Source organism: Rhipicephalus microplus, chromosome 6 (assembly GCF_043290135.1).
Source record: "Rhipicephalus microplus isolate Deutch F79 chromosome 6, USDA_Rmic, whole genome shotgun sequence".
NCBI lineage: Eukaryota > Metazoa > Arthropoda > Arachnida > Ixodida > Ixodidae > Rhipicephalus > Rhipicephalus microplus.
The window spans coordinates 97811835-97829068 of NC_134705.1; the positions used below are offsets into that span (position 1 = coordinate 97811835).

The following is a 17234-nucleotide window of genomic DNA, read 5'->3' on the forward strand; positions in this document are numbered from 1 at the left end:
GTGTACTTGGGGATCGGAAGGTCGTCTGATGGTGCTGTCATAATGCTGGTCTTGGTGTAGTGTTGGGATGTACTTTCGTGGTCCACGTTCGGTCACTGCGTCTTGCTGAGACGTTCGGAGATGGTGGCTGGTTGATGAAGCGGCCGCCAGGTCTTCATCCTGTCGACTCGTGTGACGCTATGATGACTGGGTGACGTGGCCTGGCTCATACGCCGTGTTTTTTTTCCATTCTCTCTGACTTCTTCCTTCTCTACCGCTACTAACCATCACTTGATACGTCACATATATATATATATATATATATATATATATATATATATATATATATATATATATATATATATATATATATATATATTACGCGTGCAAGCGCGACGTATCTATAGTAATGCTGTGCACTGTGGTCACTTCCCTCTGCCATAAAGAGCCTCACAGATGGCAGTACATTATCTAGGGTTTGCTGTTTGCTTGATCAACGCAACTCCTCGTCTACGCCTCTGGAAAGGCATGATATGTTTTCCGCTAAACGTACATAGTTGTCCATTTTTAGAGCTGTTTGAAAGTTCTCGTGTGTTTTTAGCGGTGATGGCTGCATATATCCCGGCCTTTTTCGGCGTACCTTTATGGCCTCCGAAATGCGCCTACAAATCACCGAATGAGCTCGTTTTCGTGGTGACACCTGTCGAACAAAATGCGTTAAGGAGATTCCTTCCATACACTTCATGGCATTTATGTAGTGTTTATTCCCGAAGCAGCTGCAGGTAACATCGTGGCTTAGTGGTAGAAAACCTGCTTGCCTCGCGAACGGCCAGGGTTCGATCCACAATGGGACGAGAAATTTTATTCTTCATTTTGTTCGCTTCTTTCCCGATTTTTCGCTCAGGGACAATTTTTCCCTCACAACCAACGGTGCCGACGCCGACAGCGGAATTTCTGCGACATGAGCTCTCTAGCGCTACCGCGTTAATATGCAACGAGCGTGCAGCCTCCTGAGATGAACTCTTGGCAGCGTGGATCTCCGATGCCATGCTCTGAATCTGCGATCGTATTAGTCCTAGAATGAAATTTATTGCGTGGCCTCCCGTTTAACACGCCAGCGTGATTAAGTCATGACTTACCACTTTTTGCAACAATTGAATGCGCCGTGATGGCATCAGGTCAAGTTGACATGCCCATTAGATGGTAATAATAACAGTGTCACGCAAGGACACAAAGCGAAGACACAGAAACACGTATCACAGGCGATACTTTAGACAATAATGAAAAATTCATGAAAGACAAAACATATAGTGCTCCAAACGTGCCGGCGCGCGAGTGATATTAGGCAGGGGGCAGTGGGAAGAGACAATACATCAACTGTATACTATTAAACAAAAAAAGATATGTGCAGCGGCAAACAGGACAACAGGCGTTTGACTTACACAGTCGCTACTATTTTCTTTATTAAAAGCGCTACTGAAAGTTGACACGTGTTTTTTTTTCCTACTCGTACTCAGGATTTGTCATAACAAGCTTTGCAATACGAAGAAAGATTCACATTTACTTGCTTGTTCAAAGTTGTACATTTAGAAGCCCAGTTCCGGAATACTTTTCCAGTTAGGTCGCACGCCGGTGGTGGGTTTCAGCTGTCAATAATTTTTTTTTTACGCTTGGGGGTGCAGCCACCGGTAGCTGCCACCACTGGAAGTGTGTTCACCGGCAGATGCCACCTTTGTGCCTTCATCTAATAGCCCGTTCCCGTCGTAGCTCACGAAAGTGTCACATTTATTTACACTTGCTCTGTGGGTCAATTCATTTATCGTGACAGCGGTTAATGTCGTGCATGCATTGCTTGATACATTTTACTGGTGTAATTTGAGTGCTTTTTCATGCTTTTCTCATTAGCCGACTCCAAGCCCTAGCCCCCGTTCTATGCGTAGTAAGAGGACTCGTCCGTCCAGGCCGACTCAAAGGAGCACTACCAGCCGGAGGACGTCGACGACTCCCGCACCGTCAGGTCCCACTACAACAAGTAAGTGTCTTCGAAAACATCGAGCGATGCCTGCAGATGGATGAGCTTATAACTTCACACTAAATTGACAAGCTTACGCTATATTTCGCACAAACATACCGTCAATCAGAAAGTATCTCTTTGCGCGATTAACAGTGAAATACTTATGTTTCCCGTTTCCCTTTTTGTTTGTTCGCCTGCACCGCTTTCTAAGAGAGAGCTGCTTTGAACATTCTAAGTGGAGCTCATGGACCTGAAGTTTTGTCAGATGTTAATAATTTGATCACATCCCGAGCGAAGTGGCCTTCATCATCAGCAGCATCAGTCGAACTGATGCGAGGTGATGGACACTCCCATGTCTTTTTTTTTCACAACCCGGCTAGATGCTAATAGTCCCCACATTATCACCGCAATCTTACTAAACTAATCTGTCATCTTCTTCTTCATGTCATCTGTAAAATGTCGTTAACGCACGTTTGTTCTCTCACCCATTCTGCTCTCTTTATGTCGCAGAGGTATGCTTGCAATGAAATTATGTAGAGCCATCTCGCAGATGCTCATCACAGAAGAAATACGACATCCAAACACGGAAGGGAGAGAACCAGACAACAAGGGCTTGGGTTATAAATGGAGGTGCTGCGCAGTGCCATGTACGAATTTAAATACAAACATTTCGAGTTAAGTGCAACACTGTTATGACGTCATAAAGATACAGTTTACTTCATACAAAACTTTTGCCGAAGGATGTCTCAAACGTAGAAGCGTCAAAGAAACTTTCTTTCAATTTTATGTATAGGTTAACTATAGGGCTGCCGAAATGAAGCGCGTATACGGGCACAGAATCCGGAAACACTGACACAAGAAATAACGGATCTTATGAACACGTAAAACTAAATAACAACGATAATAAAGCCAGCCCATTGTAATGTACATTTACCACAACAGAATGCTTTATGACTTACAGAAAAGACTAGCGAACAAAAATTCTTAATTAGCGAAGTAGCTACATTTGTTGTAACGCAGGGTAAAGACAATTTATAGAGCACGGCAAGATGCCTTACACGATACACGTAATAGGTATATAAAATGCAAACATTAGGAATGTTTAGGTATGTCAAAGAATAGAAATAGGACAGCTGATGCGATCAAAAGTATACTTACCACTTTGAAAAAATGTTGCTTTATTTGGACTTTCTTTAATGGAACACGGCGTTGATCTTTTTTATAGCGAGTGAATAAAGAAAAGAGACGCTGGCATTCATAGATTAGCATTTTCAAGTGGTTGATGGATGATGAAAGGAAAGAGAACTGACCAACTCCAGTTTTTAAGCACAAAGATATCAGGAAATCCACACAGATTTGTTGGATCTAAAACATCTAAGTCTGACGAAAAGTTCGCCCTTGCAGCGGGAATGAATGCGGGACCGATATCTTCTAGGATGGCCCCCCTGGGGGGCATGACGAATTGTCAATGGTCCAGCGGACCAGCCACTCTTCTCCAATGCAGGAGTATCTTAGCTGGATTTTAGGTAAAAAAAAAATGCGCGAGGCAATTATGAACGATATGGTAGCTTTCCACTAGTGGGGCCGAGAATAGTTTTTGATTTCCAACTTTTTTGAGAGGTATGATTTTTCTCACGTATTTCCCCATTCATTTAAGGCAGGCCACCGTTCTTGCTGCCGAGAGATGTCGCCACGTCCCGATGTCCCCTGATTCCTGGGAATATTTTGTACATTGAAATAAAAAAAAAACGCCCCGCAATGGAGTCACCATGCGCTGCCTAGCAACTGGTTGCGCAGCTGTGCGCCAGCTTTGCTAGCCCGTACACTCATCCACCGCTAACCCTACTGCCTGTACACTGCGCGCAACCTTGCAGTTGTGCCAGTCGTAATGTCTGGTACAACACGGCAGCCACTTGTTTGTGCGGTATAATGTTGGCATGTGACAGTGGCGTGTGGCACCAGACGCTGACACTGGGATACCGAGGAATATTCACGCACTGCTTGTCAGGAAGCCACTTAGCGAAAATCGCGGCGCACTGCAGGCTGGTCAGCTGTCAAAGTTGTTCGTGACGTCATGAAACTGTGCTGAACTCGAATGGAACTTGGTATCAGTTTTGTATAACGTTGCATCATTTCGTATCACCAGGACGACCCCAATAACATGCTGTCGAAATTTACTACCACGTTAACCTTGTGTGAGGAAAGCTCCCTTTTCTTCCACAAGGGGCCAGCTCTGTTCAAAACTTTGCACATGGCACGGCAAAAAAAGGGACAATTTGCTGCCTTCACGGAATGAAAGAGCCCTTTTCAGACTTTCTGGGCGTGAACACAGGAAGTAAACAAGCAGTGGAATCACAGATCACGTTTCCTCGGTCGCCCGTATTGTAAACAAACTCACAGGGCCATAACCCTGAACATTAAAAAAAAGGTAACGTCAGAAGCCAAATTAATAAAGTTATGAGGAAAAATTAGCACCTGCTCCCTGCTCCGAGAAAAAAGAAAAGGAGGCTGCCCCCCCCCCCCCCCCCCGTTCCCTGCCTGCCCTCTGCGCACGTCCTTCGCCTTGCACTAGCGTGTTGCAACGCTGAACAACCCATCAGTGCGAACAAAGCTTCGTTCGCTTTCAGGCACTGCCGTATCATCGCGTGGAGCAGTAGTTAGCGTACATGCACGCGGCTTCAGTGGTCGCCAGTTCGAAATGTGTGTGTTTGTTGCAAGTCCTGCGTAATTCATTTCTCAATTAGATGTCTTTATAATAAGGGTACTTAGAATCTCATGCCCCTCAGATAATCCTCAAAATCCTGGATTGCATAGGCCCACCAGAAACTGTTCTCTTTTGCGAAAGTAGTAGCTGTTGCTCCCTTGGAGAGCCGTGAAGAAGCATCTGTTGCTCCTGCGAGGAATATCGAGAAATATTAATTGTTAAGGAGTAAGTGGCGGGGCGAGTAACAGCTTGTCCCTTCGCAGTTACCTCTATAGATGAGAGACGTAGTGGAACACGAGTTAGTTCCTTAAAAGATGCACCAAGATGTCCCTCTTTTTCTTTTACTTCTTAGGGTGTCAATAAGCTTTGCGGTGCCTTTAAGCTTGCTTCAGTAATGTAAGCTATATGCCAAGCTACTTGTTGGTTGTTCTTTTTTTTTCCTTTTTTAACGCAGATTTCTCTCTTTTTCTGCTCCTTTGCACCCTTAGTTGCTTCGTTATTCTAACGCCCATTATGTAGAACGCTACGAGTAGGTGTAATTGTCTTCCTTTATACATCCATTTTTTTTCACCCCGGTTGAACGTATATGCCTTTAGTGGTGTTGTAATTCATTGTACCAACGCTTGCGCAGCGACGGCGCCAATTAAGCCGCCTCCTCTGCTGCTGTGCTCGGTCGGCTCGCCGGCAGCCGCCATTCAGCCCCTGTACCCTCCGGACAAGGCGTGCGACATCATCTTCTTAACGCACGTGCGCATCAGAAACAGCAAGCTGCAGCCGGTGCTGAACACGGTCAGCTTTCCGACGTTCAGGAATGCCTGCGCCGCCTACCAGGACACCACTTGCGGCCTGTCTTTTCACTCATAGTAAGTGTAAAATTTCACTTGAACGAACTAAAAGGCATCTCTGACAAGTTTGTTAAAAGTGATTGAACTCAGACAGCTGCTCAATAAACAGTGCGCAACTACCAAATAAAAGGCTAGATGAGGAAAGAGACAGCGCTTAGATTAACCTCACTGGTCCTGGGCATATATAAACTCGCATCTGTAACTGAAAAAGAAAGCGTGTCCATTTATCTTCTCTGTTATTGACAGTTGTTTCGTTTAGCCAATTCTAATGCATTTTCACATTATGCTGACTTTCTTCAATAAAAACTTAAAAGAAAGTAAGTGCCTTTTAAGGCCCCATTTCATGTCTTGTACCTGCATGTGAAAACAACATGGTGCGTGCTTCTGCAAGCTGTAACACCAACGCTCACGCATATTGCACCTCAGAAACGCGGAACGTAGAGGTTCGTAGATAGAGCCACAAACGCTAGCCAGCGTTCCACGTCCTGCCGGCCTTAGCTTCGCTCCACCAAGGCACGACATGCTCTCGTCGACATTAGAGAGTTTTCGAATAGGGGGCTCAAAAGTTTTGGGCCCCAAATAAATAACGTCAAGGCAACGGCACATGCGTGAAACCCAAACCGCATTTGTGTTTTGGGTTGCGGACCCTGTTTCTCGATTTTAGTGGGAGCCCCAAAACCTGCCTACGAGAGTTTTGGGTCAGACAAATGAGACGGCACCCAATGAAGTGACGGCTCTCGGCCAAGACTAAAGAGTAACATAGAATACGCAGTGTGGGCAAAGCGCCACAGACCCTATTCGAAAACTCATAGCTCCTGCCTGACCTAAAGTGTCCATACGCAAAAAGCTTTGGGGCTCCAAACTTTTGGGGCCTCTATTCGAAAACACCCTATTGTTGCCTTGCTACAGTTTTCTTGATTAAGCCGGTGCTATCAAACGTGTGTGTTGTGCCCAGCGTGGCGTAAGATGATGAGAGGAGTGCTGGCTGTGAACATAGTTGTTCTGATCGTGTTGTCAGGCATGTCAAGTTTCTACCACTAATAAATAGTTCTTTCCGAGATTCGTGGTCACCGGCTGCCTCCCGTTTTTGGCCAGACGGCAAACCCCACAACCGAAAAAGAGCGGACCTGCATCACGAAATAACATTAGGAATTACACAATTAAAATTGCGCTACGATTGGCTGATATAAAGCTCTACACTCATCACAAGAGATTTTTGACATAATTATTAAATCATCAGCCATAGGATGAAAAACGCGTTACCTACGTGAAAAACGCGAAAAACGCGGTGGGCTGATTTCATCGCACTTTGGCCCTTATGGAAATAAAAAGATGCTAGAGTGGTTCTTGATTGTATCGTCGATTACTCTCACGGTTTGCGAGTACAGTACAGGCTGCAACCGATTGCTAGGATATGCGAAGGTACAGTCAATGTATTGATGCATTGTTAGCGTTTCTTTCAATTACCACCGTACGAACACACTACCTTACGTATGCTTTTAGGTAGTTCGTAAAATTATCATGATTCATGCTGTTGTATAGACTTCGCGACTTTAATTCCAGTAGGCGTCTTTAAACTACCCTATAATGGTCGATAAAGAGGCCACTTTTTCAAGTTGCACTGCGACGAGGCTGAGTGCTTCGTACTGGCCCGATATATAGTTATTTTGTTTATTTGCTCTTCGATGTTGCCATACCGTACATTTGATTGAGAGCCCGGAAGCCCAAGACAAGCATACATGGAAGACCTTGAGTAGCAATCACAAGTCATCAACAAACTGGAGTTGGATACCGGAATTCAATCAGGGGCCTGGAAGTGAATACTGAAATGAACGTTCTATCGGAACAGTGTAACCTTCCCTTCTTTTTTTTCGCGTGGTCTGGCATTTTTTGCGTTTTGTTTTTGTATGAAACCGGTTATCGCAGATCACAAGGCAATGGAGAATATATACAAAATAGGTCTTTGAAGGCACCGTATTCTAGAATGAAAACAGATCTTCTGTCACTGATGAGTAATCGCCATAATGTTCTCTTGCCTTTTTTTTAATTATCACCCCTAGAATGGCACATTCCAATAGCAAATGGCGTGGGCACTATCAAAAGCATGTCGCACGTTTCGTCGTCACATACACACTTTATCATGTCCCAGTTAAAGTGCTCGATACAGCCTGGAAACCAGATATTTTTAATTGATTGATTGATATGTGGTGTTTAACGTCGTAGTGGAGGGCTCCTGAAATTTCGACCACCTGGGGTTCTTTAACGTGCACCCAAATCTGAGCACACACGCCTACAACATTTCCGCCTCCACCGGAAATGCAGCCGCCGCAGCCGGTATTCGATCCCGTGACCTGCGGGTCAGCAGCCGAGTACCTTAGGCATTAGACCACCGCGGCGGGGCAACCAGGTATTTTTTGTCTGGTTCCCTGGATATAGCCACCATTTAACCAGGACCTGATTAACAGTGTAGCCAGCGTGCAGTTTCTGGAAAGTGGAACAAGGATATAATAAAGGTTACTGTTGTTGGACAGAAAGACATTTACCCGTAACGACGCTAAAAGATATTGCAACAGTTTACGACGTTCCACAAAAGCAGTGAGATTTTGAGCGCTATAGGGAATTAACTGAAGCTCAAGCTTGACCGGGAAATTTGCGTGGTCGAGCTGCGTATCAACGGGTGCAGAAGCCGTGAGCGAGAGTGCTTTGTCGCCGAATTCGGTGCTGGAGACGTCAAGGACACGTGCGCGCGTGCGATTTTTATTCGGCTCGGAGCACTTCTTATCAGTAAGAGTTTCACTGCTTCGCCCCACAGATGCCATTTGAAAGCTCACCGCGCGCGCGGTGAGACTACGCGGGGCAGTAGTCGTCTAGTAAAAAAGCACCATGGATATTGCCAATCACGATAACAGCAGTGATGCCCTCTCAGTTACTGTGTAAGTCTATATAGACTGCCACAGAATAATAACAACTTCTAGGGTTGTACTCGGCAAAACTATGGTATGATTAGTAGGCACGCCTTAGTGGAGGGCTCCGGAAATTTGTAACACATAACGTTCCTAGCATGCACATATACATAAACAAACGAGTCTTTAGTCTATTGGCTCTATCGGAAAGTGGCAGCCACGGCCGTTGTCGAACCCGCGTTCTTCGGGTGAGCAGCTGAGCGCCAACACCGCGCTGTATGACGGCCATGGCCAACAGCGATTAGTCTAACCGCCGCCGTGTACAAGTGATATAATGGTGCTTGATTGCTGGCCTGAAGGTTGGTGGGCCGAATCCTGGCTGCGTCCACCGCATTTCAGTCGATGCGAAATTCTGGAGGTCCGTACTAGAAAGTACTAGAACATCCTAACACGCCCTAACCCTAGGCGGTCTGTTATAATGACTCCTTTTACTAAAGCTCTCGTAAACATACCGAGATTTCGGGAAGTCAAAACCTTCAAATTATGATAAGCACTTACACTCTATTGCGCCATACCTTAAATAAAAAGAGCCAAAAGCAGTATTCGTGTTTTTTTTACGAAGCAAATGGCATGGTTCACCACAGCCACTATCCTGTTACATAAGTAACCTCAGCGTAACCATCGGCGAACGATATTCTATCGCAGCTTCCTCCATCATGAGGATTTTTATCCTACGGAATTAGTGGAACACTTGAAAGAGCTCACGAAGACGGCCCACATCAACCATTACGGCGTACTCAACGTGTACGGGGCACCGGCCTACGTCACTAATGTCAGCACCACCATGGAATTCACCGAAACTCTCAAGGTAAGCTCCGGTAACATGCTAACATGTGGTACGCTAACTAAAGATTGAAATTTTGGGGTCTCGTTGTAGCGAGGGAGCGCCATGCTCTTGGAGTGAACGGAGACAATAGACACGGTCGGATCAAACCAAATAACACATATTTACCTACTTTTTGATCGACTTTTTGATCGAATTATTATAACATCGATCGCGATCAACACTCTAAGACATCCTAACACAATACTGGACAGCACTCAACACCATGACAAACAAGACGTCGTCGCCAACGCCTGTCTTAGCACGTGGGCCCACCGCAGACAGCCAACGGTGCCGTACATGGCAAACCCGCTGCTGGAGGCAACCGTCCGCGCTACTACCCCACGCAAAAAAGAGCCCAGCTTATTTCTCGCTTGCCGCCACCAAGGTGGTAGAACTTTCCGGAGCCCTCCACTGAGGCGTCTCTCATAATCATATGGTGGTTTTTAGCCGTTAAACCTCACATATCAAATCACTTTGAACAAAAGTTATGGCTTAATGGGTATTTGGGAGTGAATCAATTTTAAGCTGCAGTTTCACCCGCGAATGTTTCTACTTGTCGGTTTTTAACATCCAGTTATCGCACTGCACACAACTCTTATTCCAGATTGCTGTATAAGCTGATTTGTCTATAATACTCCAATTTTCAAAAGGAGCTTGCGGCCCCAAAACTAAAAGAAATATATTGCATTATAAAAATAGCAATTCACAATAGAAAACAATCATCCTCATATCCAAAGAGGCAATGTTGTTAGAAGAGCTTGCTAGGTGGAGCATGGGGCGTTTATTGGGGACACCTTTTCTGCAGGAAGGCTTGTTCACAGGTTGGTGCATTATGTGTACGTCGACGGAAGTGTTGTTAGGCACGTTCCGCGGCCGGCATTGCATAGTGTCGACCCCGTCGATATTCACGTTAAACACCCACGCCTTTATGTCATACTGGCCGCTGACGTGAGTCTAAGGCTTAACGCTCTTAAATGTCAGCCGTGGAGCTTTCAGGCGTTCTTCAACGGGATTGAGAGTGGGCAAGTGAGTCTTGGGAGGATATCAGTACCCGTGCGTAACATTTATCGTAGGGAACTTTTCACGTACCGCCGTGCTTAAGAAGCGTCGAGAACAATGCCGCAAGGAGGCGAGAATGGGGGTCAACGGACACCGACGCCTTCGGTGGTGGTGCGCAATCTAGTAAGCATTGTTGGAATCATCGGAGTGGACAACCTTGAGCGGTGACTTGAGAAGTGTACACGCCGAACACCCACCGCCACTACCGGACAAGGCGTGAGCATTAGAAGCTTGCCGCGCTAGCTCCGAATGTAATAGCATAGTTGAAATAGCCCACAAATATACATAAACTGATAGTTTAACGAAAATTGACAAATAGATGAAGAAAAGTACTTCGCGGAATTGTTGGAAGACAAAGAGACGCAACGCAGTATGAGTGGCACGTATGGTGGCGTAACAATAAAATTGGCCTCGTTTCTGCATGTTACACCACAAATTAACTATCAGTTAAAGCGCACGAAAAACAGACAGGAAGACAGGACAAGCGCTTATCCTGTCTTAATAAGCGCTTGTCCTGTCTTCCTGTCTGTTTTTCGTGCGCTTTAACTAATAGTTATACCATGCATATCCAACTAGCCTAACTTTCGATTCTGCTACACCGCAAATTTCATCGAAAGACTTTAGTCTTGCGTCTGGAGAGAGTGAACAAAACGTTTATTTGATGTTCGGCGCAAGAAAATCCTGGAATGGTATCTTGGAGGTGCTGCGTAGAGTGTCTCGAGCGTGCAGCGGAGGCGAACGAGCGCCTCAAGTCAAGTCACACGTGATACATGAGCGCTATTTGGCAGTTATCCTGGAAAACGGGGCACGTGCCATGCGCGCTCGTTGCTGAGGTGATAACGTGTACAACGCAAGGTGAAGGGTAGGTGCTACCACCGTGCCGTCGTAGCAAAGCGTTGGAAACACTTTCCGTTTCGTGCAAGCGATGCATTGCCAGCGCAGCGTTATAAATGCTACGATCCCTAAAATTACTTATGTGTGCCTTTTCTAATAAAAAATGCGCATGCAGAATATTGACGAGTTATTATGGTGCCTCACATATGCGCAATAATTGCTTTTTAATTGACAATCACACAGGTATGAACGCTAAACCTTGAGCAATATTGGTGGGCGCTGCGCATGGGGTCGGCCGTTTGGAGTATTATTTTGTCACTTTGGTGCCATTTAGGGTACCGTTACAGGTAAACAAACAGCCTCAACGTTGCAAGGGACGGCTTACTGCTCTCCCATAGTTGAGTACGAAGTACTCTAAATCGTTAAACATGTTTTCTGAACAAACAGACAGACTAATATGTTTGCGTCGAAGGCCTCTAAGAAAGACTGTAGTCTTTAAAACGCTTGATGTGGTGACACCATGGCGCCACAGATTTTGACCATCTGCGAAGCTCTCACTGCGTCACGGGATCACGTTACAACAGGCCATTTCCTCTCTACCCGCCACACAATCACAGGTCACATGGGCATTTTGGGCGGATATCGCGACAGTCGTGAAGCCTCACCGAGCCCCGCGCGCAAATCTCGTGGTGGCTAGCGCCAATAGCCACATAACAGAACACTCAAAAGAAGAGATGTCTCGGTGTATATCTAGAAGCTGCCCTCTGACAACTCTAAGGTCAATTATTTTACTTTCAAAAGTTCATTATTAACGGATAAATTCAAGGTTGAAGTTTTATTTTTGAATTTCACGCCAAAGTTTCCGTACGTGACGTCAAAATTTTGAAAATGCATTTGTGTTGTGGGCTTTTCTTATTTACTTCTTCCTTACCTCTGTATGACCATTCCGCAAATTTCAAACTTTTCATATGTGTATATGTTGCACGCGTTTCCACGCGTACCCACCTGCACATACAAACACGTGAACGAACATATAAATGAACATGTCAAACACATGAACACACCAACCAATATGTCTAATTTTTGCGCTACGCGAACAGTTTCGCATTACCAACAAGCCCGACTTTCTACTCTTGTCAGCTATATTTCTAGTACAGCAGACGCTTTTATGTGTTTTCCTTATAACTCCTCTGCGATAATTCAGTTAGCGCCTATTTTCGTGACATTTCTTGTCCTCTCGCACATATTTGCGCTTCATCAACATAAAGGGTTATCGGGTGGTTCATGCTGCCCCCGTCTGAAAAGTATTTTTAATACTCCCCTCCTGGACTCACGTTAAGCTTCGCGCGCCTTTCAAAGAGTTGAACGCGATAGCGATATTTTGTTCCTAGTGCGTATTCCAAATACTTAGTGTGTGGAATCATTTCGAACTTGCTATGCAACCACTACGTAGCTTAAGGGCAAAGTAGCATGTGTGCCTTTTGTGGCGGGTCATTGACTCTAAAATCATCATGAGAATTCCATGCTCTGACACCTGATGACAATGTGCGCTTGTACTAAGCATTATAAGGCAATACTTCATGTTGTATAGGGAAGCATGTACACAGGATGCATTTGTTTGTAAAGCAAGAAAGTTGCTTTACCTGCATTTCGAAGCAGAGGAAGTTATTTTCCCTGTATTCACAAGCAGAGGCGTGGCTCTGTGATAGAACCCCCGCGTCCCACGCAAGCGAGCCAGATTATATTTCCACTCAGACCCTGAGTTTGTTTTAGTTATTTTATTTTCATCTTGATTATTTTGGTCGTGCAAAGATGATGATTTTGCGCTCAAAACCAACAACGCCAACGCCGTAATTTCTGCAAAACGAGCTCTTAGACGCTACTGCGGTAATACGGTACATTGACTGTACTTATCATATTCTAGGGGCTTTGGTATATTACTCCAAGACCAGCTATTGTTAGCTCCTTGACTATCTTTCTCTAATGTTGGCTAATGCCCATTAGCATTGTCGGGCTAAGTTTTAAGCAGCTGTGGCTTCGCTCGCTTTTTAGTTCATTTTGTAAAGTTTCGCAGTAATGTTTGTTATTTACGCAGGAGTTCCGTACCCTGTTGGGAGACGACCGGGAAAAGCATAAGGTCGTCGTTGGCGTCGGATATTACTTCTACAACGACTCCGACTCGTGGGACAACCTTGCCAGAACAGTCGACAGTATCGTCGCGTGAGTTTGAAATTCTTTTCAATTGGACGTAGTGCTACTCAAAGCATTTCTAGAGATCACCGCAACTGTAGCACATGAGTTTTGCGGATTTTCTCGAAGAGACAGAAGGGTGGTGAATTGAATAAATCACATTCACTTATTTGTGGCTCAAACTCCCATGAAAAAATATAGTGATTCAATAAAGCTGATGAATAGATTGTTCAAATGTACACAAAGCAATGTAGTTTGCAATTACTAGACAATTATTTGACACTACTTTTGAATAACTTATGCACAAAGAACATTGTTATAGAAAACACTAGAAAAATGCAAATTTTGAACATCTTTTCGAGCAGATGATACCTAATATTACTACAGAAACGAGTAGACAAAGCTTTGGCCAAAAAGCACCAAATAATTGAAGCCGACGAAGTTATAGGGCATGTTAATTGTGCCGTTTGGCTTATGCAGAAAGGACATTGTTATAGAAAACATTAAAAATAGCAATTTTTTAACATTATTTTGAGCAAAGGATACCTGGTATCACTACAGAAACAAATAGACAAAACTTTAGTGAAGAAGCAGCAAATAATGAAGCCAACATAGTTATAAAGTACGTTAATTGTGTCGCTTAGCTTGTGCAGAAATAACATTGCTATAGAAAACACCACAAAATAGCAATTTTCCAAGATTTTTTCAAGCAAAATATTCTTAGTTATACCACACAAACGAATAGAGAAAGCTTTAGTAAAGAAACAGCAAATAATGAAGCCAACAAAGTTATAGGGTGCGTTAACTCTTCCGTTTATGCTTATTGTAATACTGGACAGGGCGCTGACTAGCAACCAAATATGTTTATTTCTTCAGTCAGCATACATATATACCACCGCACTATCGCAAAAAACAGCCTACGCAGCGGCATGTGAGCCTGCGCAGAGGCATTCAAAAATTAGTTTGACAGAAATTTGACCTCCTTAGGAAGGAGGGAAATGGAAGGGAGGCTAACACATGCCTCACCACTGTTATGAATGTGAAAAGCTTCCGAAATGAGACGTGCACGTTCATCGTGGTAGTATGATAAGAAAATGGTATCTTTAAAAGATGGGTGGCAACCGCAGTTGTTACAGTGAAGGGAAAGCTGACTATCTGTAGCGCGATTATGAACTTTGTTTGAATGCTCGCGCAAGCGGTCATTAGCACAACGGCCCGTTTGCCCTATATAACACCGACCACAGGAAAGAGGAATCTTGTAAACAACGCCATGACGACATTTCACAAACTTGTGCCTGTGCTTCTTAGTACATCCTTTTTTGTACGGTGCCTCACGATTAACATGCTGGCACAAGCTGCCTAGCTTATTTTGGGCAGAAAATAGCAGCTTAATGCCTGCCCTGGCGACAACTTTTTTTAGATTGTGCGCTACCTTGTGCACATAGGGGATAACTGCTACGCTTTTCAGCCAGCTTTTTTCGGACTGCACAGTGGCCAGGCGCTTGTCCTTACAGACTGCTACTAGGCTTTCAGCAATACTAGTCAAAAGCGTTGCAGGAAAACCTGCAAGCTTCAGGCGGTCAACTTGCGAAAAGAAACACTTTTCAACTTGGTGGTCACAGGACCTGTAGAGCGCCGCCTTCATGCAAGCTCTTGCAATGCCGCGTTTAACAATTTTTGAGTGCGCCGAAGAAAAGGGAAGAAGGGCCTTTTTTGACCTGGGTGCGTAACCCCAACACACGTGGCTGTTTGAGAACACACGTGGCTGTTTGTGTTGGGGTTACGCACCCAGGTCAAAAAAGGCCCTTCTTCCCTTTTCTTCGGCGCACTCAAAAATTGTTAAACGCGGCATTGCAAGAGCTTGCATGAAGGCGGCGCTCTACAGGTCCTGTGACCACCAAGTTGAAAAGTGTTTCTTTTCGCAAGTTGACCGCCTGAAGCTTGCAGGTTTTCCTGCAACGCTTTTGACTAGTATTGCTGAAAGCCTAGTAGCAGTCTGTAAGGACAAGCGCCTGGCCACTGTGCAGTCCGAAAAAAGCTGGCTGAAAAGCGTAGCAGTTATCCCCTATGTGCACAAGGTAGCGCACAATCTAAAAAAAGTTGTCGCCAGGGCAGGCATTAAGCTGCTATTTTCTGCCCAAAATAAGCTAGGCAGCTTGTGCCAGCATGTTAATCGTGAGGCACCGTACAAAAAAGGATGTACTAAGAAGCACAGGCACAAGTTTGTGAAATGTCGTCATGGCGTTGTTTACAAGATTCCTCTTTCCTGTGGTCGGTGTTATATAGGGCAAACGGGCCGTTGTGCTAATGACCGCTTGCGCGAGCATTCAAACAAAGTTCATAATCGCGCTACAGATAGTCAGCTTTCCCTTCACTGTAACAACTGCGGTTGCCACCCATCTTTTAAAGATACCATTTTCTTATCATACTACCACGATGAACGTGCACGTCTCATTTCGGAAGCTTTTCACATTCATAACAGTGGTGAGGCATGTGTTAGCCTCCCTTCCATTTCCCTCCTTCCTAAGGAGGTCAAATTTCTGTCAAACTAATTTTTGAATGCCTCTGCGCAGGCTCACATGCCGCTGCGTAGGCTGTTTTTTGCGATAGTGCGGTGGTATATATGTATGCTGACTGAAGAAATAAACATATTTGGTTGCTAGTCAGCGCCCTGTCCTGTTGTCCTTTCTTGTCCCGTCTTTTTAGCGCTGTTTTTTTAACTTCTGTGAACATGAACCAACCAGCCCAAATGCGTACGCTTCTGCAGTTTATTGTAATAGTCTTGATATAGATGTGCAAGATGTAAAGAGGACGAAAAGACAACATGCACCGGGTAGGAACCAAATCTGCGACCTTCTTATTCGGAGGTCGTATGTTTCACTTTTGCGCGGGTATACGAATATGTCATTCACGCTCTCTTGTGCTTTTTTTTTTGCGTCAGGTACGACGAAGTCGACGTCGTGACGATAATCACCACTCCTTTGGAGCAGCCCGACCGGCGGCAGTGCATCACGCTGCCCGTCAACGTGTTGGACAGCCAGAACGAATTCGTACCGAAAATGGCAAGTCCTACAGCCTTCCTATTGCATTATAAATTGACCAATCGTAAGGCTTCGTTTGGGCAGAATTTTTATCACCACCTAATGCCCAGCACTTTAGGAAGTCGTTCGTCTGTCTGGTGCGCGTGGTATCAGAGGTCAAACCAGGCCCAAAAAAGAGCTCGAAGGGTTTCAAACTAAGTAGAAATCAACTGCTGTGGACTGAAGTGTCGTAAAACTACAAAATTAAAGAGGAAAGAATCGCATTTATTTAACAAAAGGCACGAAAAACACTTCCGAAACATCCCTCCGCTATACCCGCGCAGCGCAAGACAGACCGCCGTCATATGGGGAAGCTCGTGATTACCAACAAAAACACTGGCTTGACCATGCTCCGCAATTCCTTAGATTTCACTGCAGCGAAGCTACGCTACGCTCAAGGTTTACAACTACACCAATGTGTGCATTCGAACTACGTTAGCTTTACATTAACCGCAGAAATCAGCGTGGGATTTGGGCAGCATTAGCGCTGCACTAAACACCGGATTTAGCTTTTTTACAACGAAAGCTGTTTATGGTTAGGAGAAACGAAAATCTGTCCGGCAGCGGTGTCACGAGCGGTCTCCATTGGCTGTACTATCTGCTACGTCGCTTTCACCGTCACACCCAAGCACGCGCACCATTGGCTAGCGCCATTGTGCCGTTGCGGGCGGGACGTCACCGTCAACGTGACGATTGCGGGAGCACGTTCGCTGGTGCGAACGCCCACTTTTGGCTAGAGT

At 45.0% G+C, this 17234-nt stretch overlaps 1 protein-coding gene across 1 annotated transcript in view; it reads left to right on the plus strand.

Moving 5' to 3' along the window:
• LOC142765952 (uncharacterized) overlaps positions 1 to 17234 on the plus strand; it is a 39847-nt gene that overhangs the window by 8651 nt on the left and 13962 nt on the right. The window contains exons 3-7 of the mRNA XM_075867757.1: positions 1885 to 2011; positions 5329 to 5560; positions 9151 to 9313; positions 13320 to 13444; positions 16356 to 16476. Coding sequence (XP_075723872.1) covers positions 1885 to 2011; positions 5329 to 5560; positions 9151 to 9313; positions 13320 to 13444; positions 16356 to 16476 — 768 coding nt within the window. The remainder of the gene's footprint in view (positions 1 to 1884; positions 2012 to 5328; positions 5561 to 9150; positions 9314 to 13319; positions 13445 to 16355; positions 16477 to 17234) is intronic.